The sequence below is a fragment of the Centruroides sculpturatus genome, unplaced genomic scaffold (genome assembly GCF_000671375.1).
Source record: "Centruroides sculpturatus isolate CEXI.00-Female unplaced genomic scaffold, Cexi_2.0 scaffold1287, whole genome shotgun sequence".
Classification (NCBI taxonomy): domain Eukaryota; kingdom Metazoa; phylum Arthropoda; class Arachnida; order Scorpiones; family Buthidae; genus Centruroides; species Centruroides sculpturatus.
The window spans coordinates 67,531-82,013 of NW_019385708.1; the positions used below are offsets into that span (position 1 = coordinate 67,531).

Sequence of the window (14,483 nt, forward strand, 5' to 3'; positions counted from 1 at the left end):
TATAAATCATGGCATACATATACAAAATGTGTGAATATATCATATGGTCTTTTTTATGTTCTTCAGGATACATAATGTCTCGTACAATGATTGTAACAGTGATGAATACATCCCAATAAAATGAGTATAATCAGGTTCTAATATCACATTCTATTGTAATAAATCAAAATTCTCTCAGTACCTGTTATTGTAATAATAGGTTGATGTCTTTTATCTGAAAATGTTATCAAATAAATGAAACAAAAATATTAATGTGGCCAATGTAAAAGCTTTTTATTGGCAAAATATATTCCTCCATATAATTACAGTATAAAACATTTCACCAAAAAAAAAAAATAATAGTAATAATAATAATAATAATAATAATTCTGTAATCGCTAGATTCAGTCTCATCTCCATATATATTCCTTTGATCAAATAGCATGAAATTAACATGACTTAGATGACCAAATAACGTGACTAATAACACGAGTGAGTTCAGATTAGCATTTTTTATATCAAATAATTTTAAGAATACATATAATTTTGATGATTTTATGTATTATTAAAATTATTTGATATAAAAAATGCTAATCTGAACTCACTCGTCCTGTTTTGTGTTAAAGTGTGTACACTTTAAATTCTGAAAAAAATTATAATAAATTGAAAGAATGACATTTTTATCACAAAATGACTTCAAGTCTATGTACAGTACCTGGCTTTTAAAATAGGAAGTCTTCAGTGTAGCTCTTTCTAGTATGACACTAATTGATGCCCTACAACCTCGTGACTTGTAAAGTAGAATGATACTCTGAAAATCTTTATTGTAGTCATACCTGAATGAGAGGATCCATGGCTGCTCTTTCTTTCTTCACCATCAACACTAATGTCAGAACATTTAACTTTTTCACCATTTTCAGCTTTGTTCAAAATGACCTATGTATATTGCAAAATTCAGATGGGATAGCACCTCTCTTTTCAAAGCTGATTAGAATCGAACAAGGATATTTGAGGCAACCACAGACAGCGTTATACACTATCATCAAAAACACTTTGTAATCAGCATCATGCAGGCATTGTAGATAATTACATCATTGGGCCATACTTGTTACCCTCTCATCTGAATTTTCACATTTATCACATATTCTTGGAAGAAATATTCCCAGAAATATTTTGATGGAGGAAATCTCTAAATAGCAGAAGACTGATGTGGTTTCAGCATGATGGTGCTCCTGCTCATTTCTCAAGACAAATAATTGCTGTGTGTACTTTTTTGGGACTCTAAATTATAAAATTTCACAGAACTTTTGCACTAAAAATGTTTATTTGCACTGAAATTTGTCTTGGGATTCACTTTTTGGTATATTTACTATTTTTCTGAGTAAATATACCTATGGCAACTAAAATTGTAGTGATTTAATGTATGAGGTGTTCATTTCTCTTTATATTTATTAATTGATGAATTTACTGTATTTCAATTTCTAACGAATTTGTTAAATAAATTACATTTCATTTGTTTATTTGCAAAATTTTGGCCATTTTTTAGCTGTCTGTTCTTGCCCTAGGGTCATTATTGTTTTTATTCCCCACCACGGCAGAATACCGAACACTGCATAATTATCTAGTGTTTTATTTTTTTGGGATAAAAAAGTTTTTTAATGTCCTGTGTCATATGATAGCAAACAGATTGCAATATCAATTGATATAAAAAGATCTAAGTTTTCTCTAATGATCTTCATAATATAGATTAACTAAATTCTTGTGTTCTTGATTCCTCCAGTCTCCTTTACTACTTGTGAAGTTTATTGTCCTGACCACTGAGTTGCATAAATTTTAGTGCAAAGAAACGTTTTTAGTGCAAAAGTTCTGTGAAATTTTATAATTTAGAGTCCAAAAAAGTACACACACAGCAATTATTTGTCTTGAGAAATGAGCCGGAACAGGAATGAGCATCATGCTGAAACCACATCAGTCTTCTGATATTTAGGGATTTCCTCCATCAAAATATTTCTGGGAATATTTCTTCCAAGAATATGTGATAAATGTGAGAATTCAGATGAGAGGGTAACAAGTATGGCCCAATGATGTAATTATATACAATGCCTGCACAATGCTGATTACAAAGTGTTTTTGATGATAGTGTATAAATGTGTCATGCAAGTTTTTTCTTCCTAAATATTGCTGTTTTGCAAGTTATAGTTATAACTTGCTGTATAATTTCAATTATATTGTATATAATTAAAATTATATAATTTTAATTATAGTTATAACTTGCAATATAATTAAAATTCCTTCTCTGATGAAGCAGCAATCATCCATAAATAAAATACAGATTGAAAACTGAGGATCAGCAGTACTCTGATCCAAAAACCATTGAGAAAATTGAACCCAAAGTGAGTAATCACTGGGTCATAAAGCTTGCACTGACTGGGATAAAATGGTTTAAGCAGCAGTAGTGTGCCGTCCTAGGAAGCAGTGGAAGTGCCGCTTCCCTTGTATTTTTGAAAATATGAAAATAATTGCACAGTATGTATTTATATTTGAATAAAAATAAAAACCATTCAACTATACAGCATAATTCTTTAATAACATAAAAACGTTTTCAAACACATTAAGCGTTCATCATCAGTTATTTCTCTAATTTGAAAATGGGAAATTCAAAAAATTATGTAAGCGAATTTCAAATAAACGGTTATGCAAAAAATTGAAATGTAACATGTTATAAACGAAAGTGATACATATGAATTTCTGTGTGTTTAATAAATAATAATAAAAATAAATAAACAAATAAAATATCTATCAAGAATCATCCTAAGCCTGATTAAGCCTTTTATATAGATCTATGCCAATTTATCGCAAAAAGATTTCCAAGCGAACGAAAGCCTGTTCGCTTGATAAGATTGCTGTTATATATTTGAATATAAATTTATATATGGATTTTCCCAGTGGAAGTGCTGTATTGTTGAATACGAGACAGCTTATATGATGAAAATATTTGAATGGTATAAAACAGCCAGATTATAGGCATTCGCACATGCACTTTACAGAGCTTCAACCTCACAGTGGAAGCTACACACACAATGCTTTCAATGATTCTATTCAGGACTGGTTCTGGGCTGTTAGCCACCTGCCTGCTAGATATTTGGCCTCCCTTGCCCCATTATGTGAATCGTGAATAGATTTATAACTTAATTCAATCAATAGGAATTTACTGGTATGTTTTTATGATAGTTCTGTATAGTTGACAAGCATTTAAAAAAATCCATTAAAATATTTGATACATTTATTCTGCTCTCCTATCTTGTATTACAGATTTCAATGTTAAACTAGTAATACTATGATTTAGTATGTCCCATCTATAAGGGGATGCAAAAAAAAATGTGTACAATTTTTGTACAATGTTAAAAAATGAACTGTTACTTTGGCAACATCATTTACAACTAAATTTAATGAATGAGATGCACAAGATACAAAAAAAAGCTCTAGAATTTATATTCCTTAAATTTACGATTTATGTATCTATTGTCAAAAATTTGTCTTTCCACTTCTTTCCCATGACTACAAATATTCAAGTACAAAGTAACCGGTTTCAACTTATTTCTACTTAAATAGTAGTTAAATATTTTTTTTTTTTTGAAACTGTATTATGTTTTATTTAATTATTTTTTCCTATTTAAATGCATTACATTTTTACATTACATTATTATTTATTAACTATTCATTCATTAACTATAAGGCTGTGTACACACTAGGCGTTTTGCGTTGCGTTAAATGCGCATTAGCAGCGTACACACCGCGCGTTAGCTCGGCGTTAGACGATCGTTTAGTGGAGCCAGTGTGTATGCTACACACTGGCTCAGTTTGGAAATGGACATGAAAGTAATTGCTCGTGTGCCCATCCTTCATCATCGCTATAAAAGACGATGGCAGAGGCAAAGAGAATTTTGGGTGCACCCAATATTACGAGATAGACTGACGCGTGGAATGTTTGCGACGTTGTATCCAAAACTAAGATAAAATAAACCCAAGTTTTTTAATTCTTTTAAAATATCTATAAAATCATTTGACAATGGTTGGTCTCTTTTAGATTTCATCAATAAATAGATCAGTATCGAAATGATCATTCTCCATCTCGGCCAACGTACATCCACTCTACCCAAAAACACGCGATCGAATGTACAGTAACATGGCAGCACATATATCTCGAAGTGCTTGGCTGATGCCCACAAAATGCTCATTTTAAGAAAAATCTATAAACGTGTGTTTGACGCGCGCTTGGCCAAAAGCGCGTGTTTGAGTGTGTATGCCTATGCAGAACTCTTGGTTCTTTAAAATGAGCGTTTAAAAACGCTTAGTGTGTACGCAGCCTTAATTATTTATTATTATTTATTAACTTATTGGTACAATACATACTCGGTACTGCTAAGCATAGCCAAGTGGGAACTACTGTATATACAAATAGCATAAAAGAGACAGTAAAGTAAGTATAAGGTATTAATTGGACTTCAAACTCACATTTGAGTTATAAATAAACACTTGGCTTTATTTCCATCATTTTTAGTTGAAATATATATTACAATACAATATAGTATATACAGATGGTTTAGTTGCTAGTGGCAAGAGGGGCAATTGCCTCATGTTTCTTTACAAGTTGATGGAAAAGTTTGAAGAGTATTTTATTTTTTAGATGGTCACTGTGTTGGCAGGGCCAATGGATGTTCATGCTTTGGGCGGTCACTTTGATGGCATGTCTTTTGGTCTGAAGGGAGATACAGCTGAATAAATGGTGGTCAGAGTTGTCTGTCTGGTTGCATATGGCACAAAGAGAGGTACTTTTATTGGTAAATTTATTGGTGAGTACCTCAATGGTAGATCCTGTCAAGGATCTCGCTACTACGCTGTTCCAAGACTGCACGGGATCTTCCTCCAATCACGATAAGGGCATTGTCAGTGTAGGCAGTTGTGGCATCCTGACTGAAGTCTTCTTGTAGGAAAGCGTTAAAGGTTAAGTTCCACAGAAGCGGCCCACAGACCAACCTCTGCTGGCAGCCACACTCTACTTCTCATTCGACAAGATAGGTCCCATACTGTAGAACAGCTTTGCGGTCATACAGATAATCTAAAGAGGTTGTAGATGTTGGCAGGGCATGCAGCACTCCTGAGGTGGTAAAGGACGAATGGCCACCAGGCACTATCAAATGCCTTTGATATATCAAGGCTGATGTCCAGAACATACTTAAAATTGTCCAGCAAGTTCTTGATGGAATGGACAGCATAGTTGACGGCATCATTGGTGGAGAGTTGAGGCCTGAAGCCAAACTGAGTACTGTTAAGTAAGGAATTGTGTTCAGTATGCCAAATTAGACGATCAGTGAGGAGATGTTCTAGAACTTTACCAAGTATAGGTAGCAAGGAGATTGGCCGGAGGTCTTTTGGCCTGCCAGGTTTTGGTACGGGCTCAATTTTAGCAGTTTTCCACTTGTGGGAAAAGATACCTGAGTACAGGCAGATGTTAAACATGTCTGTTAGTTGCTGGGGAATGAGGTTCCAGATTTTCTTTGCTAGCTTGGCGTTAATGCCGTCGATGCCAGAAGCTTTGCCCTCTTTTAGCTTTTTGAAAGCATTGTCTATTTTGTGGTAGTTGAATTCAGGGGAGTTGTCTGTATTAATAGGGATGTTCACAGTATCACGAATAGAGCTCTGCCAAGGTGTGTCATTGTCAGTGCTGTCACTAATACAGAAGTTGTCCATGTGTTGATGCAAGGTGTTCATAATGCAGTCGTTGGGGGTTCAGTGTCTTCGTTGACGAGGATTTGTGTCCTCCATAGCTTGTTGGTGCACATCCTGGTGAGGTAACCCCAGGGATTGGTAGATGCAGCAGTGCAAAACTGCTGCCAGGAGTTGATCTTTGCCTCTTTGATTTCCTTCTTGTACAGGGTCTTGTGATTGTGGTATTGTTGCTTGAGGGTGGTGCAAGTTGGTTTAATTCTGCAAGTTTGATATCTTCTGAGGATGTTGTTGGTCCTACACAGGTCGGTGAGTCGTGTGTTCCACCAAGGCACAGATTTGCGTCTTGGGGTGTTTTCGGAATAAATCTGTCACAGGTGTTTTCGATTTCGTTGATGTTGTGCTCAAGGGTGTGCCTAATATTATCTGTGCTGTTGTGACTGCAGTCAGTCATGCCGAACATGTTGGTATTAAGGTAATTTTTAATGCCATCCCAGTTAGCGATGGACAGATTATACCTGTGATTGATCAGATCAGTGGAGTTGGACGTGATGTTACTGCTGATGTTCTTCAATAGGTATGAGATGTAGGTGTGGTCACTGGTGTATGCACAGAATTGGCATGTGTGCATAACTTTTGTTATGCACACATGCCAATTCTCCAGATCATCAGCACAGTCCTGGCTGCAGGCAGTGACATTGATCCAGGTCTTTCCTTGACTGGATATGTAGGTCGGTGGAGAAAGTGAGTTGTTAAGTAGCACAAGTCCATTAGATGTGATGAATTCTTCAAAGATTTCCCCCGCTGGTCTTCTTGATCCCCTCCCCACATCGGTGAGTGGGTGTTTGTCCCCAGCAAGGATGAATTTGACGTTATTGAATTTATTTAGGATGTTCTGGATCATGTTGACGGTGTTTTCCATGCTGATGTCACGTGGACAATACATATTGATAATGATGTAGGTGCTGTTGTTGTATTTGATCTCATTACAAATTAGGTACTTGTTGGATAAGCTTTTGTGGTGAAGAGTCGAGAAGGCAGGATTCGTGATAACATTTATGGCCCAGGGATATGAGTTGGTGCCCTTGAGGATTGTACAATAAGTGGGCAGACAGGATGGTTCATTCTGCAAGCAATATGGCGCCTGAATAATAATAATAACGTCGTATTTGTGACAGAAGCGATGAGGGAGGTAGCAGCAATGCCTCTTCCCAGATTTATTTGCAGGAAACTAATACTGTTGTTGTGTCTAAGATCCATAATCGCTTTGGGAAATTATGTTGTCTTTAACTCGTAGAAATGCTGAGCAAGAGCCATTCCTAGCATTGTGCTTGGTAGTAATATTTTTCCCATGTTGGCAATTGATGCACCTGGGCTTAGCATTTTTGTTTGAGCATTCTCTGTAAGTATGATTGCCAGTGCACTGGCTACACGTGGCAGTCTCCTGCTCACAGAATTTTGCGGAGTGCCCATACCTGCAACACCAGAAGCATTGCAGGACTGGGCAGAAATCGGCCACCCTGCACCGAGACCAGTCAAGGTTAACTTTCCTGGTTATAAGTAGATGTTTTCTCATTTGTGGAGATACCTCCACAACTCAGCTGTGAAATGGTGTCTCCTTGTGTTCGATATTGAATTTTACTTTAAACTGGTCATTGAATTCTTTTTCTGAGTAGCTTTCATTGATGATAGAATTTTGGTCATAAATATATTTTGGAAGGTCATTGCATTTTAGTTCTGTTGGCACAGAGTATACAGCGATGTGAGGGTTTCGTTTCTTGGGTGTTTTTGTCAGAAGCTCAGGTAGGTTGTTCGCTATACACTTCTCAAGAATGGTGGTGTCATCTTTGCGAGTTAGTTCCACTGCAAGACCGCCCCCTCTGATTTTGCAGATTCTCTCCACACCGATTTGTAACTGAGAAGGCTTTATTTTCTTTTGTATTAGGTTGCGAACGTTTTCACTGTTTGAGTTGTCATCGCTGCCATATACCAACAGCACATCCTTTTGACAGTGAGGAGTCTTGGCCACTTGTTTCGAGTGAGCTACAATGCCGGATTTTAGAATAGTACTGTAAGTTGGTAGAGATGAGTTAGCAGGTTGTGATCCAGTGATAGAAGCAATTTCATTGAGTTTGCCTAAGACTTCTTTTTGAGAGTTAATAATAACCTCATTGTTGTCTTTATTAATCAGTTTATTGATTTTGTTAGATAATTCACGGATGGAGTTGTTATCCGAATATCCCGTAAAAATGTTGATCACACGTTCCACACATCTAGTGATGAAATCGGCATGCCTTTGGGTTCCTATTTTGGCACATTCATTATCGGCGATATAGCCTTTAAGTTCATCAAGAACAGCAAATGCTGCGTCATGTGAGCTTAAAATACCAGGAGCCTCGTGTTCCGACATAATAAGAGTGAAAAATAAGAAGAAAAGTGAAGAATGCTTATTGGTTAAACAATACGCTGAAGGGCTACTCGTACACCGAACAGTTACAAGGAACACCGAAAAATTTAACACCACACCGAGGAAATATGATACGCTGATCAGCTACAACAAACGCTGATGGCTGCAGCTTCTGCCGAAAAATGCAACGGTGCAACCGAAAATACTACCTGCCAGTCGGCTGTAAACACGCCGATCGACTAGCACATCACGAGGTGGAAGAACAAAGGCCTTTGTGTGAAACGAAAATGCGGACATCGATGGCAGCATTAATAAAATAACACAAATAAAAAGTAAGGTACCACAAGAGACGGTCATGAGGCGCTACCACCCACAGTGACTGCGCCCCTCAAAAAAAAAAAAAAAAAAGGCCCGTTATGCCCGCAGATGTTCCTGAAATAAAGGACACAACTGTCGCCCTACCAAGAGGACCCGTGGGCAAAAATTAATAAATAATATAGTGAAGTAACCGGAAAAATGTCCCAAATTAAACAAGACAACCAGTGAAAACGGGAGCCACTTGGATCCCTAGTTACATTCAAACAAAGTTGACCACGCGACTTCAACCAAAAAAAAAGTGATAACTCACAAAAAATTGGTTGTTTTGAAGAAAAAAATCAATGGCATTCAACAGCACACGTTGTAAGTAATAAACAATGTAAAAAACGCTTACCCGTGACAAATATTTAACGAAATATCTTAAGACTAAAACAGAGCACAAAAACTAGTAGTTAAATAATTAAGAGATTAGGGAATTAGGGGGGCAAATAAAACCCTGCCAAAAGAGCTTGAATTTTACTTTAAAGCTTAACTGAACCAATCTCTAGCCGAGTACAGAGGGGACTGATTTCTTCGTAATATTAGATGTAATTAAGACAGAAATTTTTCCAGTTCAATGAGAGTTACTGAAAAGTTGTAAATTTTGGAAATTTTTCTGGACCCTGGTCCTAAAACGAATTAGTTAGAAAACAAATGACAGACAATCTATTAAGTTTAACATATTTAGATTTTACAGCTATGGTGAGAAACGTTTAAAATTTACAACAACCCTGTCGCATCCTTTGAGGTATACTAGTGAGGTGCAACAAAAGAGGCATTTGACATTGACCAGTATCAGCATCCTCAAGATTTGGAGGCTTGCATGCATGCATGCATGGCACACCTAGCAGGTCCATCTTTGATTCCACTCATAGGGAGGTATTTGACTAAGTGGATTGTTTTAAGATTTAAAAAGTAAAGAAGATTTTAGGTTATTTTTATGTACATTTCTTTACAAAGCTATATTTAATTATAATTTTCTTTAAAAATATATTCATACAATTGAAGAATATTTTGTATCAGGTATGTATATCCACCACACAAGTAAGTTTTAATTTTAGCCCTTATATCATGGCTAGCTGAATGTAATTGCAATATTGAAAATTTATTTTAAAAACTTCTGGCTCATGACCATATAATGAAAAAGAAAACATTATTAAAAGAGAAAGGCCAATGCCTAAATTAAATATAATTACTTAAATAAAAATTTGTTCGACATTTTCGTGATAAAATTTATGAAGACATAAAATGGCTTTGTGGATGCATAAAAATGCAAAAATTGTTTTGTCAGCCTTGCCTACTATTTTGAAATAAAATTAGTGTGTGGAATAAGAATGGCTTTGATGATTTAAATAGTTTGAGTAAAGCTGGCAAAAGACATGAAAACTGTAAATGTTGCATCAATTCTTTTGTAAAATTGAAGCAATTTGGAAATTAAAGAAGAATAGAATTTAACATTAGTAAATAATATAAAATAAATATTGAAAATTATAACAAGATAGTTAAGGCTAATAGATATATTATATCTAAATTAATAGATGTTATATGTTTTTTATCAAAGCAAGAATTGGTATTTAGAGGCATAGGAAATCTATCAAATCTAATAACAGGAGTAATTATATTGAACTTGTTTATTTATTAAGTACGTCAGATAATCTATTAAAAATACATTTAGAGAAGTTATGGTTTTTACTGGCTTATCGAACAAATGAATACGAATGGACCCTAGACCATCACTGACGTGTTTCTGTAAGAAGCCGACTTCTAGGGGCAATCAGCCCCTGGAAGTCGGCTTCTTACAGAAACACGGCTTTCCTGTCATCAAATGTCACGGCACGCCACTGTTAAGCACTTGCTCATGCAAAACATTTCATACTAGTTGTTGATTGACCCAAGCTGATGAGCAATGTTTCAAGTACTTGTATAGGGATCTACCTGAAAGCAGTGCACTTTGCAGCAGTGCACATACAGTCTGCAGGGCACAGTTTCTTGTCAAACTGTGCCCTGCAGACTGTATGTGATAATTTGCATTTAAATGCCAAATGTTAAAATTTCCTATTTCACACAGTCAATGGTCTGATGAATTAAATGAGGCATAATTAGGGTGCATGTTAGGAAACATGCATTTGTGATAAATTTCATTAAGTATTTAATTAGTCATTTTTACAGTTCAAAACAATTTTAATAACACTTACCTTTTGATGTCATTCCCTTATTTTTAGACATCATTCCCTTTTTGCTTTATTTTTTAAACTGTGTACTGTAGAAATTCTTTTTACATTAATTAAACTAACATTTTTATAAAATTTAAAATATCAAATAACTTTTAATCCACATATTAACAAACACATCATCCTGTACTCAGTGCCCACCCCTGTAATTCAATTGCAGGCATTTACAAACTGTTTTAATTATGTAAATTACATTTAAAAATAAATAAATATGCTTTGTCATTTTTATTTTACAACTAATTTCCTTTGTCCAGTAATAATAAAATAAGTGCAGGAAAATTAAACAGAAAAGAATTGATATTAAGATTACATTTTAAACAAAACTAGACAAAAATGTTCTTTTAAAACTGTTTAAAACAGCTTTGTTGGAAGTTTGGCTTGTGTTAATGTTTTCATTTTGTAAGGCATTACTGATTATTTTTAGAATTTCTTTTATGTGAGTCAATGATTTTAATATTTGTTCCAACAGTTAATGTTCTTATGTTGTAACCAGAGTCGGAAGATTAACTGGTCTTTCGAGTTCCTATCTTCGCTCGTTGCTAAAATCAACTAGAGACAAATTTTATCACCAGGGGCACTGCAATCACTGCAAGAGGGCTAGATCGAATCGCTGCGAGGACGAATGTTTTCTTTTTATTGAAAGATATATAACCTTCGAGTTCCATTTCATAATTTTTTGTATGCATTTTATTATAAGAATGAAAAAGCTTTTATTTAAACCCAAAACCAGGTTTATGGATAAATAAATGACACTTAATAAAACATTAAACACCTTCCATCGCTGAGAAATGTTTGATTAATAAAANAAACGCTTACCCGTGACAAATATTTAACGAAATATCTTAAGACTAAAACAGAGCACAAAAACTAGTAGTTAAATAATTAAGAGATTAGGGAATTAGGGGGGCAAATAAAACCCTGCCAAAAGAGCTTGAATTTTACTTTAAAGCTTAACTGAACCAATCTCTAGCCGAGTACAGAGGGGACTGATTTCTTCGTAATATTAGATGTAATTAAGACAGAAATTTTTCCAGTTCAATGAGAGTTACTGAAAAGTTGTAAATTTTGGAAATTTTTCTGGACCCTGGTCCTAAAACGAATTAGTTAGAAAACAAATGACAGACAATCTATTAAGTTTAACATATTTAGATTTTACAGCTATGGTGAGAAACGTTTAAAATTTACAACAACCCTGTCGCATCCTTTGAGGTATACTAGTGAGGTGCAACAAAAGAGGCATTTGACATTGACCAGTATCAGCATCCTCAAGATTTGGAGGCTTGCATGCATGCATGCATGGCACACCTAGCAGGTCCATCTTTGATTCCACTCATAGGGAGGTATTTGACTAAGTGGATTGTTTTAAGATTTAAAAAGTAAAGAAGATTTTAGGTTATTTTTATGTACATTTCTTTACAAAGCTATATTTAATTATAATTTTCTTTAAAAATATATTCATACAATTGAAGAATATTTTGTATCAGGTATGTATATCCACCACACAAGTAAGTTTTAATTTTAGCCCTTATATCATGGCTAGCTGAATGTAATTGCAATATTGAAAATTTATTTTAAAAACTTCTGGCTCATGACCATATAATGAAAAAGAAAACATTATTAAAAGAGAAAGGCCAATGCCTAAATTAAATATAATTACTTAAATAAAAATTTGTTCGACATTTTCGTGATAAAATTTATGAAGACATAAAATGGCTTTGTGGATGCATAAAAATGCAAAAATTGTTTTGTCAGCCTTGCCTACTATTTTGAAATAAAATTAGTGTGTGGAATAAGAATGGCTTTGATGATTTAAATAGTTTGAGTAAAGCTGGCAAAAGACATGAAAACTGTAAATGTTGCATCAATTCTTTTGTAAAATTGAAGCAATTTGGAAATTAAAGAAGAATAGAATTTAACATTAGTAAATAATATAAAATAAATATTGAAAATTATAACAAGATAGTTAAGGCTAATAGATATATTATATCTAAATTAATAGATGTTATATGTTTTTTATCAAAGCAAGAATTGGTATTTAGAGGCATAGGAAATCTATCAAATCTAATAACAGGAGTAATTATATTGAACTTGTTTATTTATTAAGTACGTCAGATAATCTATTAAAAATACATTTAGAGAAGTTATGGTTTTTACTGGCTTATCGAACAAATGAATACGAATGGACCCTAGACCATCACTGACGTGTTTCTGTAAGAAGCCGACTTCTAGGGGCAATCAGCCCCTGGAAGTCGGCTTCTTACAGAAACACGGCTTTCCTGTCATCAAATGTCACGGCACGCCACTGTTAAGCACTTGCTCATGCAAAACATTTCATACTAGTTGTTGATTGACCCAAGCTGATGAGCAATGTTTCAAGTACTTGTATAGGGATCTACCTGAAAGCAGTGCACTTTGCAGCAGTGCACATACAGTCTGCAGGGCACAGTTTCTTGTCAAACTGTGCCCTGCAGACTGTATGTGATAATTTGCATTTAAATGCCAAATGTTAAAATTTCCTATTTCACACAGTCAATGGTCTGATGAATTAAATGAGGCATAATTAGGGTGCATGTTAGGAAACATGCATTTGTGATAAATTTCATTAAGTATTTAATTAGTCATTTTTACAGTTCAAAACAATTTTAATAACACTTACCTTTTGATGTCATTCCCTTATTTTTAGACATCATTCCCTTTTTGCTTTATTTTTTAAACTGTGTACTGTAGAAATTCTTTTTACATTAATTAAACTAACATTTTTATAAAATTTAAAATATCAAATAACTTTTAATCCACATATTAACAAACACATCATCCTGTACTCAGTGCCCACCCCTGTAATTCAATTGCAGGCATTTACAAACTGTTTTAATTATGTAAATTACATTTAAAAATAAATAAATATGCTTTGTCATTTTTATTTTACAACTAATTTCCTTTGTCCAGTAATAATAAAATAAGTGCAGGAAAATTAAACAGAAAAGAATTGATATTAAGATTACATTTTAAACAAAACTAGACAAAAATGTTCTTTTAAAACTGTTTAAAACAGCTTTGTTGGAAGTTTGGCTTGTGTTAATGTTTTCATTTTGTAAGGCATTACTGATTATTTTTAGAATTTCTTTTATGTGAGTCAATGATTTTAATATTTGTTCCAACAGTTAATGTTCTTATGTTGTAACCAGAGTCGGAAGATTAACTGGTCTTTCGAGTTCCTATCTTCGCTCGTTGCTAAAATCAACTAGAGACAAATTTTATCACCAGGGGCACTGCAATCACTGCAAGAGGGCTAGATCGAATCGCTGCGAGGACGAATGTTTTCTTTTTATTGAAAGATATATAACCTTCGAGTTCCATTTCATAATTTTTTGTATGCATTTTATTATAAGAATGAAAAAGCTTTTATTTAAACCCAAAACCAGGTTTATGGATAAATAAATGACACTTAATAAAACATTAAACACCTTCCATCGCTGAGAAATGTTCGAACTCATTTACACCCGAGGATGGTTTATTCCATGAGGTTGAAAATGTTAGTGTTTTATTAAATAAACATTTTTCAGCGATGGAAGGTGTTTAATGTTTTATTAAGTGTTTTAAAAACACTGAGTTTGATATTTAGTTAAATAAATGACAAGGAATAAAACTGACACAATAGTACTATTATTAAATTGTGCTATTATGTGAATTTATTATACGTTAACAATTTATTATACATACAAACAAATTATATTATACATAATAATAATAATAATAATAATAATTATTATTATTATTATTAT

The 14,483-nt window shown here is 34.0% G+C and overlaps 1 protein-coding gene across 1 annotated transcript; it reads right to left on the reverse strand.

The window, feature by feature from the left end:
• Positions 1 to 5,747: 5,747 nt before the first annotated feature.
• Positions 5,748 to 6,652, reverse strand: LOC111641387. The gene is made up of 2 exons (XM_023387543.1): positions 6,225 to 6,652; positions 5,748 to 6,051 (listed from the first exon to the last, which is right to left on the reverse strand). Exons 1-2 carry the CDS (start codon positions 6,650 to 6,652, stop codon positions 5,748 to 5,750), a joined length of 732 nt encoding a protein of 243 aa, XP_023243311.1.
• Between the last annotated feature and the right edge of the window lie 7,831 nt (positions 6,653 to 14,483).